The sequence below is a fragment of the Chanodichthys erythropterus genome, chromosome 10, assembly GCF_024489055.1.
Source record: "Chanodichthys erythropterus isolate Z2021 chromosome 10, ASM2448905v1, whole genome shotgun sequence".
NCBI lineage: Eukaryota > Metazoa > Chordata > Actinopteri > Cypriniformes > Xenocyprididae > Chanodichthys > Chanodichthys erythropterus.
The window spans coordinates 21,798,712-21,814,393 of record NC_090230.1 but is presented as its reverse complement, the minus strand read 5'-3'; the positions used below and the strand labels follow the sequence as shown (position 1 = coordinate 21,814,393).

Sequence of the window (15,682 nt, the reverse complement as noted above, 5' to 3'; positions counted from 1 at the left end):
CCATACCATATGCGATTATCCAATTAAATAATAACATTGTTTAAGAAAAGACAAAACAAAAAAACAAACATGTTTTATGCTATAATTCTGTGACTAAAACCTTTTTTTTTTTTTTTTTTACTTTTTTGAGCCAGCAACACACACCCTTTGGAATTTAGATGGAAACTGTATTTTAAATTAATTTATTAATGGGCTTTAATCTCTAAAATGGTCCATACTGAATATCTCATTCAAAAGCAAAGACATTGATAACTTCCACAATTAAACCTGTATTTTGCAACAACAACCTGTAATTTGAAAATAAAAGCACTAAATCAAACTAAAACATGAAATGGCATTATTTGAGCCAATATATGATGGTAAATACCATTAGGTTATTTGCCAGCTCCTTAAAGTGGTGTCTATGAAAGCATTTCACAACCAGGTTGTATGTTGAATGAATCAGGATGTTGGGTTTAGGGTGTTCCAGAAAATGTTAAAGATCTTCTGAGAGACACATGAAGCTTATGTTTGATGAGTGAATGTGTAAATCAGTGATGTTCTGCTGTTTGTTTGCATGTATTATATAGCTACATTATTAGTCCAGACATATTTTTCTGCTCACAGTCTTGATGTTTTATAAAAAAAAAAATAAAATAAAAAAAATCACAGCATCCTGTTGTTTTTTTGTTTTCTGCCAGTCTTCCAGATGTGATTTATAATTAACTTTTTCTTTTTTTCTCCAGGTGTGTTTGGTGTTGATACAGATGAAGAGTCAGTGTCAGTGATGGAGGGAGATTCAGTCACTCTAAACACTGGTGTTAAAGTAACCCAAAAACACAGAATTAGATGGTTTTTTAATGGCAATCGTATAGCTGAAATCATTGGAGGTCAGAGTAAGATCTATACAGATGTTAAGTTTACTGAGAGATTCATTGACAGACTGAAGCTGGACAGTCTGACTGGATCTCTGACCATCATGAACATCAGAACCACAGACTCTGGAGAATATAAACTACAGATCATCATTGACAGCAGCAGTTTTAAAATCTTCATTGTTAATGTCACTGGTGAGTATGCATGGTAGTCTTTGAAAAATTGAGATTTGACTATTTTAAAATATAACTGGCTAAATGCATGCAAAACTCAAGGTATTGGAAAATAGCAGTAAATTAATTTTCAGCACTTCAATGTAGTGTTGTCACGATACTGGACTTTCCAACTTCGATACCATTTTCAATACCATGGGGAAAACTGCCATATATTACTGCCATACAGATATTTTTATTATTATCTATTCATTTTTGATAATTTGGGTCATTTTGTTGTAATAGCTTACACAGCACATGGATGGAGGCTTTATTTGAATCTTTGAACTAAATTTACAAAAAAGAGAGAAGTAAACAGTAATAAAATATGAACAAATAAACAAATTACAAATAGAATAAAGAGAGAAATTAAATAAACACGGCTTTAAGTTTTTCAGGTGGGTCTAACAGTAGCATTTAGTAAATAGGCCTACTACAGAAATTAGTCAAATGCAAAATAACACTGGATAGTCTTCATTGAAAAAATTAAATACTTAAGCTACAAGCTACAAAAGTTGTTCAGTCAAGAGCAGCAAGTGATTTTCTCTTTGTCTTTTGTTCTTTGATTAACATGACAGAAAGAAGCAGGTTTATTCGGCTCGCCAAGATGTGCATTTTGACATAATTGTGTATTTATTACTGTTTAAATGCAATAAGCCACGAGAAAGGAGTCAATATGGTATTCACAAGCTGTATGAAAGGCGGCTTTATGAAAATGCCACTCAACATAGATCAGTGGTGTATGCTTTTGGTGTGAGCGCAAAACCTGCGGGAAAGTTATGCATAATACAAACACTATTTAAAGCAGCTGTCTGTAACTTTTTTGGTTACAAATGATTCAAAAAATTTTTCTGCAAGTACAAAACCAGCCAGTGTTCAAAACTATCTCTACCTTAGCGTGATTCACAACAGTAAGCTTGTAATAATGTTTTATAATAAAATTGGTACTGGTAGATTTCCGGGGTAAATTCTGGCAGTTCATCTTTGCATCATTATGTCGTCACGTCTGTTAACATAAAGAACGAGTCCCAGCTAGTAGGCTGTGCATATAGGATGCTGCTGGTAGTTGATCATTTATAGCTTTTTCTCACAGCAGCTGCAATAATTAAACTAATCATTTTGATGGTGGAATTCTGTCATTAATTACTCGCCCTCATGTTGTTCCACACCAGTAAGACCTTTATTCATCTTCAGAACACAAATTAAGATATTTTTGATCAAATCTGATGGCTCAGTGAGGCCTGCTTTGACAGCAAATTAATTTACACTTTTAATTGCCCAGAAAGCTGCTAAGGACATTTAAAATTTACTTTTTGTGTGCCAAAATAACGACTTTATTCAACAATATCTAGTGATGGGCAATTTCAAAACACTGCTTCATGAAGCTTCGAAGCTTTAGTTAATCACGTGACAGACCCATACGCTACCAATGCATTCTGAGCCGGAAAGAGAATTGATTAGTTCTTATGAGTCTTTCGGGTTTTTGAGTCGTTCCTTAATCACGTGACAGACCCATACACTAAACCAATGCATTCTGAGCCGGAAAGAGAATTGATTAGTTCTTTTTATGAGTCTTTCGGGTTTTTGAGTCGTTCCTTAATCACGTGACAGACCCATACGCTATGCTGTGTGACCCAAGCACATTATATTTATTAGTAAATAACGTTAACTCTCCAGTTTTGTTTGAGTTTGTGTTACAACTGTTAAAGCTGAAGTTATCATAACCTTGATGTTTTAAACTAACATTAATAATTCAAATTCAAAATGTTATTTGCTTTTAATTTATGTCATTATGGCCTTTTTAAGCAATCTTCTTATACATATATTAGACCAATATGTCAAGTCTGCCTAGGAAAAGCAATTATTATAACAGCAAACTCAAAATTGGAGTAAAAATGAACTAACTAGGCTATAAATACTTTGTATTGTAGGCTTGGATTATTATATTATTATATAGCCTAGTGTTTATTTACAGATAGACAGTCAAAAAGATAAATTAATCAATATTTTATTTATAACAGGGCTTTATTTATTTATAATAACACACCACAGATCCTCAAGAAACAGTAACAAAAACAGTGACAGAAATGTCAGAAATAGCGTATGGGTCTGTCACGTGTTTAAGGAACGACTCAAAAACCCGAAAGACTCATGAAATGAACTAATCAATTCTCTTTCCGACTCAGAATGCATTGGCTTAGTGTATGGGTCTGTCACGTGTTTAAGGAACGACTCAAAAACCCGAAAGACTCATGAAATGAACTAATCAATTCTCTTACCGGCTCAGAATGCATTGGCTTAGTGTATGGGTCTGTCACGTGTTTAAGGAACGACTCAAAAACCCGAAAGACTCATGAAGAGAACTAATCAATTCTCTTACCGGCTCAGACTGCATTGGTTTAGCATCATGGGACTGCCTGTCACGTCATTAAGGAATGACTTAAACCCGAAGACTTGTCAGACAAGAGGTGAGGTGAGCTTAATCAGCTTGTCATAAACTGAAGACCCAGGTAATGAATTAATCATTTCTGAATCTTATAGCATTGTAATTTTGTATTGTTTGTAGTGGGATGAACGTTTGCATAAGTAGTAGATGTGTTGGGGAAGTAACACGTAACATTTTAATTACATTTTGCTAAAATGAACGAAATGACTCGAAAAAAGATTCGTTCATTTTGTTGAACGAGACTCAAAAGTCCGAGTCAGTAAAATGATCCGAACTTCCCATCACTACTGTTGTCTTCTCATGAGCTCCCTCTGTTGCTCTGGCTGAAAGGATCAGGATCATCTATGATCAGGATAGATAGATCGCGCAAACATCCTCGGATAGCAATCATCGCATAATTAAGAGGAAAATAAATAGAAATGCTCAGAAAAGTGACGTAAACATAGGGTATGTTATCAATATATTTCTAAATGTGTAAGCCTTTGGATTTAAAAGCCTTAGTGGAGTTGTTTTTTGCGTTCTTGTGATCGCAAATAAAAGGAAGCAGGCGCAACTGAATAGGTCTGTGTTTTCTTTTTATGTCAATATAAATATCAGTTAGATTCAGCATGATTGATGTGCACTCCTGACATAAATTAATAAATTACTATTACTGTAACATTTTTTATTGTGAAACATTGTTCTTAAATCTTTAAGTAAAAAACAAACGTTCGCAAGTTTGGATCGTTAAATCTTGAATTACTGTCAACTGTTGGTGTGAATGAGTGTCACGTCTAGCTTGTTTACTTAGAACCGGAAGACACTCCCACGTTTGACACAAGGCCTCATGGGGCGTAGGAAACTTGTGGATACAGTAGATCCTTATTATTCTGAATTATATGAGTGAGGTGTAAAATTGTGTTTAAAAATGAGGGACCAAACTAATAACATTTGCCTATGAAACAGGGATAATTTGATAGGGATTTTCATTATGTTATAATTACAGGTTAACAGGAATTTTAGACCAGCTAGTTTTGAAAAAAATAACATTAGGGATCAAATTCCAGATGGATGCGGGCTTATTAATAAAGTTTTTTATCCAATTTATTTTAAAGGTGTTGTTTAAAGTGGTAAAATCAAGAAAATTTAACTCCCCCTTCTCCATTGTGTTCATAAGTACAGATTTCCTGTCAAAATGAGTTTTATTCTTCCAAACAAAGTTGAGGAGCATTGTATCAATTTTTTTAAGAATGGTGCTGTCGACACTCAAAGAAAGATCAGCGTATGTTAATCTCAACAAGTCCCCAGCTTTGGTTAGGAAAATTCTGCCATTTAACAACAGATCTCTCTGGAGGCATATACAAAGTTTTTACTGTGTACTCTCAATCACTGGATTAAAATTTATGGAGCATCTTCCTAATTCATTCTTTGTTATAATAATACCTAAATATGATACCTGATCTTTCCCATACGGTAAAAAAATATATTTTATCTGGCAAAAATATATTTTAAATATATGGTAAATATATGTTGCAAACAGTGAAGTTCAATGAAATATATTTTTGAAACTGAAAATATATTTTGTTTCAACCTTCATATACTTAAAATATATTTAAACATGTATTTCAGGGGCAGGAAAAATATATTTATATATAAAAATATATTTCAGGGCGCAAGAAAATACATTTCCAATCTTACAGTCGACAATGCAAATGTGCGTGGAAGAAAGCAATTGCGAACAAAACTATCCATTATGTTTGAAGAATTTTAAACACTTACAGAAAAACATGAATTTACACATATTTTCCACATTGACACTTTGTTCACATATCTTCCCAAAAAATACAGATCTGTGTAATCATGGCACCTCACAAATGTGTGTTTTAGTCTATTACTTATTAATTAATTCATTTATTTATTTATTTAATTGTAATTTATTGTCAGTGTAATATAGCGTTTAGATCTACATCAAATACAATAGATTAATAAAATCGCTAGATGTACGATGTTAACTGTGACGTAATTTGAATGGGAAACCACTAGCAGCGCTCACAGACTTTTGGAGTACTGCGCATGCGCGTCATTTTGAACTGTAACGGTCGTCAGTCAACCGGGAGTTCTCGGAGTAAAAGGTAAGAGCTAACGTTATAACTTTATTTTTAGTCGTCATTTTTCACATATGTAATGTTCATTGCTACTTTGAATGTATAATGTTTTATTGTCAAGGGTTTTTTTTTTTTACTTTATTTGTCAAATTAATGCCCCGTTTGTTTATTTGCTCACATGAGACGCATTTGATATTTTCAAATTTCCGTTTTAAAGTTAGTTGTTTTTAATTTGGACACTAGTGAAAACTAACGTTACACACAAAAAATGTTTAATATTTTTTTTTTTAAATTTCAGCTGTAGAGTGTTTGGGAGACCGTGCTGCCTGCTGTTGTCGATCTATGATGCTCCTGTCACTGATAGTGGCCTATAACGTAAGTTTTTTTTTTTTTTTTTTTTTGGCTAAATTTAATGTTTTACTAAACTTGTTAATTAGGCACACGTTATTTTCTCGTTATTAAAGTTCAGGCATATGCTGGTTTGGCATTAATGGCATTTCATACGCTCAATTTTTTCTACTATTATTATTATCATTATTAATATAGCCTTACTATAATATAATTTTTATTCACTTTCTGCTGAATGACAAGTTGTTTTCGATTATTCAGTTGAGCCAGTGATTCAGTAAGTTGCTTGTAACAGAAGATGCTTATTTGTCACGACTTACAGGTTTACATGTGTCATTCATTACTGTAAAAAAATCTACTTTTTATTTTCAGTAGCAGAAGCAGAGACGGTTTGTGCAACAGCAACAAGGTGAGAATGATGAGACACTTTAAGAAGTAGATTTTTTTTTTTAAATTAAGCACTGTTAAGCAAATTATATTATTTGTGTAATTTATGAATTGATATGTTCTCTGCACTTGTGTTAATATCTGTTTCTGTCTGGAACAGGTGCGGGTCAAAACCCATCTGTCAAGACGCTTGTCCACTTGCTGTCCGCCCCACCAGCCCATCGATTGTGCTGGAGAACCACAAGTCACAGGTACAAGATAATGTTCATAGTCAAGTCATCTTCATTTCTGTGGCACTTTATACAAAACAGCTTCACAGTAATAAACATGAAATAGTCAACATGACCCTAGTTGAAGTCTCTTTAAGAACATTAGTTAAAAAAGGAGAAAGTTTATCAGCAAATAATTTCTACAGCTCGGCTGTAAGCCCATCACATCCTGGGGATTTATTGTTTTTCAAGCTCTTAATTGCGCTTAGTACTTCCTCATGAGTAATAATGTCATCACAACACATTCTATCACTTTAACTGAATCCAGAAACAAAGTTGTTTTCTGCTCTGAACATTTTGAAGTATAAAGATTTTTATAAAAATTGGCACTAAAATTAGCTATAACCTTTGGATCTTTTACAATTTTGCCATCAATGCATAACTGCTCAATTGTTGAGAGGGTAAAATTACATTTTTCAAGCTTAAAGAAAAGCCATCTTTTCCTGGATCTTATATAAGCACCCCTAGCCTTTGACAAGTATTGTAAATATTGTATTGTAAATCTGCAATTTCAGATTTTTCCTCCAAAGACATACAACTGAAGTTACGGGTTTGAGATAATTTCATGATCAGGCTGTCCCCAAGAACCCTTCTCTTTTTTGCTAAGATTGCTCCAACTTTCCTTAAATAAACTCCAATCTCAAATTTTAGAAGCTCCCAATTGATACAAAAAGAATTTTGAATTGTGGCTACTTTCCAATAGTGAGAAATTATTTAATTTTAGCCTTTACATCAGGTAATTCTAAGAGTCAACGGTTAAGTTTCCACAAAGAGGCTTTGCTATGGTCTGGTGCTGTAATGAGGAGGCGGAAGCCGTGTTTGAATCCATGTGCTGAAGTTTAATAGGAACAGTTCAAAAGGAGAGTGGAGCCAGGCAAAGGGTCAAAACCACAAAAACAGTCCAACAGGCAAACAGTACAAAAGGTAAATCCAAAAGGCAGTTGTCGATAAGGCAGGCAAGGTGTCAAACACAAAAAACAATCCAAACAGGCAGCAAAGTCAAAAAGCAGGAATCCAATAATCAGTAATCAGTGAAAGCAGGCAAATGGTCATACACAAGGTAAACAGACAATAGATATAAAACGCTTGGTAAGTCAGTAGAACTTGCAATACTTCGCAAAGCCGGTTTGGTCATGCCATGCTTAAAATGGCTGCCAAACAGGAAGTGACTATAGAGTGAGTAGAGGGAGTGGCACACAGTCAGAATTCAGACGAGGGCTCCCTCTGCTGGTGTGGCATTACAGAAATGTAGAGCTGCAGGAACCAGTGGAAGGAGGTAACGGAACTTGATTGTGACATTATTCAGTCCTCTGTAGTCAATACATGGACTTAAGCCTCCATCCTTTTCTACAAAGAAAAACCCTGCAGCAGCTGGAGATGTCGAGGGGCGAATAAACCCATTGTCCATGGCCTCTTCTATATACTCCTCCATAGCCTGGGTTTCACTACGTGATAGAGGATACACTTTACTTGTAGGGGGCATGGCATTGGGTAACAGGTCAATAGCGCAATCCCATGGTCGATGAGGTGGAAGTTGTGTGGGTTTGGCTTTACTAAACACTTCGGTCAGGTCATTATAACAGGCTGGAATCTTCGTGGTTTGGTTGGTGTCTGGGCTTTCTATGCTTGTAGCGAGTAGACATGGTTGGGTCAGTGGAGTGCATGCAATGGGCTAGGCAAAATTCAGACCAATGAGTCAGCTCCCCATAATGCCAGGAGATAACTGGATCATGGAGAGATAACCAGGGAAAGCCAAGGATGATTTCATGTCTGGGTGAGTCAATGACAGAGTTATGGCCTCTTGATGGAACAGTCTGATATGAAGTGTAAGGGGTTGTGTCTGTTGGATGATTCCATCTCCTATGGGTGCGTTGTTGACAGCGCTGATCTTGATAGGTGGTGTGCACGGTTGAGTCGTAATGTTGAATTTAGTGATTAGGTCCTTATGAATAAGGTTCAGGGCTGCTCCAGAGTCGATCAGCGCTGTGGAATCAATAGAAATATCTTCAGTAGTCAGCCGAACAGAAAAAGTAAGTGACCTGATAGGGAGAATAGAAAACTGTTCAATAGTTACCTGGGTAGTATTCTTGTTGGTTTTCCGGGCCTTGTGAGGGCATTTCATGCTGTGGTGGCCTGCTTCACCACAGTAATAGCAGAGGTTGAGCTGTCGCCGTCGAATTCTCTCCTCCTCGGAGAGCCTGGAGAACCCCAGTTGCATAGGTTCCTGACTTGGCCTTGATTCAGGTGGTAAATTGAGCTGAGGAATATGGTGGAGCTGATGTGTGGTAGGAGTGCTTGACTGTGACCATCGGGCTGATCTCCTCTTGGGAACATTTCTCATCAAGTTATCAATTCTGATTGCAAGTGTCACATACTCAGAAAATGAAGAATTCTCACCTTTGCAGGCCAGTTCAGTTTGGAGATCGGCATTGAGACTTTGTTGAAACACAGCCTTCAATGAAACATTGTCACACCTACTCTGAGCTGCGGCATATTCAGCAGCGGTATGGTTACCCTGAGACATTTGAAGTAGTTGTGCTGATAAATCCTTGCCCCCAGCAGGATATTCAAACACATCTCGTAGCTGATGAATAAAGTAATCATAGGAAGTTCTAAACATCAAATCAGTCTCCTAAACCGCTGCAGCCCAATCGATCGCTTTCCCAGAGAGTAGTGTCATCAGAAAAGCACATCTTTTCTCATCAGTATTAAACTTGTCCTTCTGGTTATCTTCACCTGGCGAATAAACCCTTTGCACTGTTCAGCTGAACCATTAAACTTATCAGGCATAGCAAAGCTTACCGTTTGCGGCGTGGGTGAAGGAAGCGATCGAATGTAGTGGGTCAGGTATTCGTTGGCATACTGGAGTTTGTCAAGCTGTTCCTGGTATCCTTTAAGCACTTCACTTTGATAAGCAAACACTGCTTGAAGCTCAGAAACTTCAGCTGGATTCATTGCTGGCAAAGTATTCTGGCAGAGAACACCAAACATACGCATAACACAACAGAGAACGGACAGGGAGTGAAGGGAGTGAGTCCATAATAAAGGCAGTGATGAAGATTAAGTCCAGGTGTAGATGATGAGTGCTGATGGGGAGATGACGAGGGAAGTGAGTGCAGGTGTGGAAACGAGGATTATGGGAAATGGAGTCTGGGGAACAAGGGATCTGTGACACCGTTAAAGGGGTATTAATAAATATATTTTTGTGGTCAGTCAAAGGAGTACATTGCATGCCAACATGTAGATCAAATTTGGACATACATTTTGCAAAAATCTGACTTGTGTTTTTTAGCGAACAAAAAAAAGAGCTTTCTGTTTGACACTATCCCTGAGCCCCCTGGGGTTAAAAGATATTAATGACAATGACATGAACAACGAACAATGCAAGGAAAGAAAAGAAAAAACAAAAACAAAACAATTACAACTAAGCAACTGACCGAGTGAACTAAAAGAGTGCACCCGTTCAACTCACTTTTCTCAAAAGGATCAGAAAACAACCACAAAAAAATGTCCACCCGATACTAAACAGATTTAAGTTCAGAAAATAAAGAATAAACTTACACTTCTGTATTCAAGTAACCATTTCAATGCCCAAAGTAATAAATAATAAAAAATAAATAAAAATAGATAAATAAATAAATAAATAAAAAGGATAAGTAAAATTAAACCAATATTTAATCAGCCTTTCAATAAAATAACAAAACTTATCTATATAAAACGAATTATTGATATTGATATTAAATAAATATGCTTAATACCATTAAGATATTAAAATGAAAACAAAGATTTAACTTTAAGCATCCGTTCCTATTTTTTAAAGGGAAAAAATAATAACAAATAACATTTTACCGACTCTGACTTTTGAGTCTCATTCAGCAAAATGAACGAATCTTTTTTCGAGTCATTTCGTTCATTTTAGCAAAATGTAATTAAAATGTTACGTGTTACTTCCCCAACACATCTACTACTTAATGCAAACGTTGATCACACTACAAACAATGCAAAACTACAATGCTATAAGATTTAGGAATGATTAATTCATTCTTTACCTAAGTCTTCAGTTTATGATAAGCTGATTAACCTCACCTCACCTCTTGTCTGACAAGTCTTTAGGTTTAAGTCATTCCTTAATGACGTGACAGGCAGCCCCATATGCTAAACCAATGCAGTCTGAGCCGAAAAGAGAATTGATTAGTAAATTTCATGAGTCTTTCGGGTTTTGAGTCGTTCCTTAATCACGTGACAGACCCATACGCTAAACCAATGCATTCTGAGCCGGAAAGAGAATTGATTAGTTCTTCTCATGAGTCTTTGGCCGTGTCCCAAATGGCACACTCCGGGCTTGTGGACTTCCTCAGAGTCCACACTTTGGAGATGTCATGTAGTGCAGACCTATAGGGCCCTTGGTGCGAGTCCACGAGGGCGCATTGAGAGGTATTTTTGGGACAAGACTCGATCGTCACGCTGGAAATAACGGTCTGGTTGTTTTTTGACAGGAGCTGCAGGTTCGGGGAATATGCTGCCTTAGTTGTTGTTTTTTTTACCATTTTACCTCTCCATACAGAGCCAAATAAACTGAAAGATCATCTCATCAGTCCCTTTATTAGATAAATATCACAAATATCTTATACAAATATTATAATATATAGCATCGAGAACAGGTTTCTTTTCTCTTGCAACATATTATCTCCATGTCAGCTACACAGCCTGCTTTTGCTTATGCCACAGACAATATATACATGCTTATTTAATGTATACAGTTGTAATAATACATAATGTTCCATTTGAACTAAGATTACAATTTTAACAGATAATAAATATGTGTTTGAGTTTCAAATGATTTTACAGGTTTAAATATAAATACTAGGTTTACATATTACTCAGTAAAGCCCTGACATTCGGTTCTATTTATTTAATGAATCATAATGCGATCGTATTATTCAATGCGGTATTATTATGTTTGAGATATCAACCACTGGTCAATGACCATAATGTTTGTATAAACTGTAGGTAACAACTGGTAACATGTACACCTAGGTCATAAAAACCGTAATGATACCTACACTTAAATATTTTCTTCTCAGATAAGTCATCAATTGCTCTTGAGCGAAAGCTCCTCCCATCCGTTGTCTGATTGGCATTTCGCAAGGATTCCTGGGTAGTTAAAGTGTTAAAGCGGAAGACCGCTTCAAGGGTACAAAGGGGGCGCTGCTGAGCACACTTCAGAGTGTTAAAATGCGGAATGGGATGGCCTATGGACTCGTAGACTCGGCGAGCACGCGCAATTTAAGTCCACAAGACCGAAAGTCCACATGAAGTGCGCCATTTGGGACATGGCCTTTCGGGTTTTTGAGTCGTTCCTTAATCACGTGACAGACCCATACGCTATTTCTGACATTTCTGTCACTATATTTTTGTTACCGTTTCTTGAGGATCTGTGGTGTGTAGGGATGCTCGCATTGACCGTTTAACCGTTAACCGAAAGTAAGAATTTTAACCGATTAATACTATCAGTTAAACGATTTTTTTTGTTTTTTTTGCTGCATGGTTAAAGAAAAATATGCTATATATATACATATATGCTTATTTGTTAACTCACCGGGCGTTTCACACGTGCCAGACATATTTCGCTAAGCAACAAGCAAAATGAAGCGAGCGAAAAGAAGTACTGACCATTTCCAAGCAATCGATCACAGCGTGCTAACGTTTTAGGACAGGTCGATGGTATATAAATCGTGGCCGAACGTTAGCGTTTGTCAATCAAGCAAAACCGTCCATTCAGAAACCGAGAAATTTGACACTTTAAGGTAAGAGGCTGATCTCTCAGATTGACGCGCGAGCTGGCTTGACTGAAGGATTTGTAGTTTATGGACTGTTTTGAGTTAAAAGCATTGATGGCATCAATAAAAGAGATATCTAAAAGCGAAACGAAAATTATTGCCTCGACCGGCGACACAGTGGGGAGGACGCACGAGAGGAGACCTGCGCGTTTAATTGGTATGTGTATGCTACTGTAATACTGCATAATACAAAGCTTATCAGTGGCATGCACTTTGATCACGAAAGTGAAAGTGCCTTTTGCGGTCGCATAGCGGTGCCCCCGCGTTCCCATTTCTCTCGATGTGAACCGTGAGCTCCAGTCCATTACAATTCAGGGCCATGGTATACTTCATTTCCCGCATTCCGCTTAGTCTCGTGCGCGAGCCTTTCAAAGAAACTCCTTTGCCCATGAGCTCGGAAAGACGCGTTCGGTATGCACACGTGCACCGTCCGTGGTCATAACAATAACAATCCTTGAGGTAGGCCTGCTATTTTTATTTGACGGAAAAAATGTCTAAAATACCGGTTGTTAAAAGCTTCAATGGATTCACCGTGTTTTTGTTTTGTCATCTTAATTTGTTAAACATTTAAGTGAAAAATATTTAGTGTAGGCCTATTTATTTTATGCCTTTTATTTAAATTATTTTTTTCTGCTGTCAGAAACGCTGCAGGTGCGTGACAATTTGATAATGTGAATCCAGGTTCTGTTGTTTATCTGTTCTATGCTGCTGTTTGCATGTTAAAATAAACCCGTGGAAGACACAGACACTCGTCAATTGTATTTTTTATTTAATGTCATATTATATAGGCTATACAATATTATAATCTTATCAGTTAACGGTTAATAATCGGATAACGAGCGTCGGTTGTCGGTCGAGAAATTTAACCGAAATGAGCATCCCTAGTGGTGTGTTATTATTTTATAAATAAATAAAGCCCTGTTATAAATAAAATATTGATTAATTTGTCTTTTTGACTGTCTATCTGTAAATACACTAGGCTATATAATAATAATCCAAGCCTACAATACAAAGTATTTATAGTGTAGTTTGTTCATTTTTACTTCAATTTTGAGTTTGCTGTTATAATAATTGCTTTTCCTAGGCAGACTAGACATATTGGTCTAATATATGTATAAGAAGATTGCTCAAAAAGGACATAATGACATAAATTAAAAGCAAATAACATTTTAAATTTGAATTATTAATGTTAGTTTAAAACAACAAGGTTATGATAACTTCAGCTTTAACAGTTGTAACCCAAACTGAAATAAAACTGGAGAGTTAAAGTTATTTACTTAGAAATATAATGTGCTTGGGTCTGTATTGACTGTATTGACTGCATTGGTTTAGCATATGGTCTGTCACGTGATTAAGGAACGACTCAAAACCCGAAAGACTCACGAAAAAAACTAATCAATTCTCTTTCCGGCTCAGCATTGAATGAAACAGGTGAACTGCTAATACAGAACCTATAGAATATTGCGCATGCGTGACTGAACGAATCACCCCCCGAGACAACTCATTCTTCCCGAGTCACATTAAACATTCATTCAAAATGAACGAATCGTTCAGGAATGACACATCACTAACGCTAATCCCAGAGAAAAAAACTGCTCATGAGTAAACGTTACTAGTGCCCTAAGTAACGTTAGGCCTGTTGGCTACATCTTTAGCTGTCAGTCTTTTACCCTCAATGACAGCGAAGGGCCCGTGAAAGCCATGAATACCTTAATCTTCTTCTCTCGGAGTAAGTCAGAGGTTTAGGTGTCTTTCCAAACTTTGTCCCGATGGGAACGCGACGAAAACAGGACTATTATACGACGGGAGGATTTTTCCGCTGCAGACCGAGGCCCTAGCCGATGAGCGATGTCAACTCCGCGGTGCAAATCAGCAGCGATGCTTGGGGTGACCTGGCTGAAGAGGTCGATGATCATCTGCTTCACGTTCTCTCCTGATTTCTCCGGAATACCAGCGACACGCAGATTCCACCTTCTCTTGTAAGCATCCAAATCGTCATATTTGTCACGAAGTTCGACGTTTTCTTTCTCCAGTTTTCTGATTTATTTCATTTTTTTCTTTCAAACACTTCAACTGTTCACTGTGAAATTCGAGAGAGCTGATTATCTGTTTAATAGAGTTCGAGTTCTCAATAACCGTCTTTTCAACTCCTTAAATTCGGCGCAAAGTTTCCTCGTGCATGGCCTTTTTTTGGCAGGATTGGGTTCAGGTGTATCGGGTAAAGGCACAAAACCACCAGACTGTCCAGCAACAGCATCCATATCAGAGCTCAGTGTTCTCCTTGCATAGCTGTGCATAGCAAGGTGCATTTCTTCTTGTTCATCCATATTCTCAAGTCAGCACCGCAGTTTGTGGCTAAAGCACGTGGAATATAGCTAGCAAAAGATGCATCTGCAGAACATAACAAAAAAGTGCAAAGAAAAAAATATGTTTAAGTGCAGCTATTTAACTCATAAAACAAACATCACCTTCGACTTAGTTCTGAACATGATTAGAACATATTAGAAATTAAACCGGGATTTGGGCAATCTTGAAGGACATCTCAATTCTCTAATTGCACCGCGAGGATCGAGGAGTGAAGAGGCTTTTCGAGGAGTCATGAGTGAGGATACACAGGTGCATCCTTTGCGGAAGTCTTTGCTATCGAGAAACGTGATGCACGCATAAATTCTCCTCCCCCTTTATATCTGTCACAGTAATTGAAATTTAAATAAACTTTATACCTCATATATTTCAACGGGGCATCTTACTTTATTAATATTTATTATATATTTCTTTAAATAACCAAACATTATCAACATGTGGGTATCCCTCATGTGCAGCTGATGACGCTTTGAAGTGACGCTAAAGGGAGCGAGGATATATCATTTCACTTGATTCGATTCCTAAGTCCTCGCATCTTTTCCTTGCTTCCTTCCCTCGCATCCTGAAGGGGTGGAGCTGAAGACGCGAGGAAAGGAAGCAAGGAAAGGAAACGAGGATGCACAAATAAGAAATGAGAAGCACCCTGGGTCGTAAACGGCTGAACGACAGCGGTCCGTGTATCTTTTGGTCATTTGTTTTTTGATTTAATAATGAAATCGGAAAATGAAAAACGGCACCTTTTTCGTTTTTCATTTTTTTTCAAACAAAACGAAAAACAAGAATTCGGCTTGATTTTTAGTTTTTCGTTCAGGGGTAGAAAATGAACAAACAACTTGAATATTTGATCTCAACATGTGGGCGGGAATGAAATGCCCCT

At 36.9% G+C, this 15,682-nt stretch overlaps 1 protein-coding gene across 9 annotated transcripts in view; it reads left to right on the top strand.

Moving 5' to 3' along the window:
* Positions 1-730: 730 nt before the first annotated feature.
* Positions 731-15,682, top strand: part of LOC137027931 (uncharacterized) — a 40,319-nt gene continuing 25,367 nt past the window's right edge. For 6 of the 9 annotated variants that reach the window (XM_067396557.1, XM_067396561.1, XM_067396560.1 and 3 more), the window contains exons 1-4: positions 731-1,049; positions 5,896-5,972; positions 6,321-6,354; positions 6,493-6,583. In XM_067396557.1, the coding sequence (XP_067252658.1) occupies positions 767-1,049; positions 5,896-5,972; positions 6,321-6,354; positions 6,493-6,583 (485 nt within the window). In that variant the 5' untranslated portion in view covers positions 731-766. Of the gene's footprint in view, positions 1,050-3,455; positions 5,973-6,317; positions 6,355-6,492; positions 14,421-15,682 lie in introns of all 9 variants that reach the window. The other 3 variants (XM_067396563.1, XM_067396562.1, XR_010896104.1) reach the window with 2 other exon arrangements.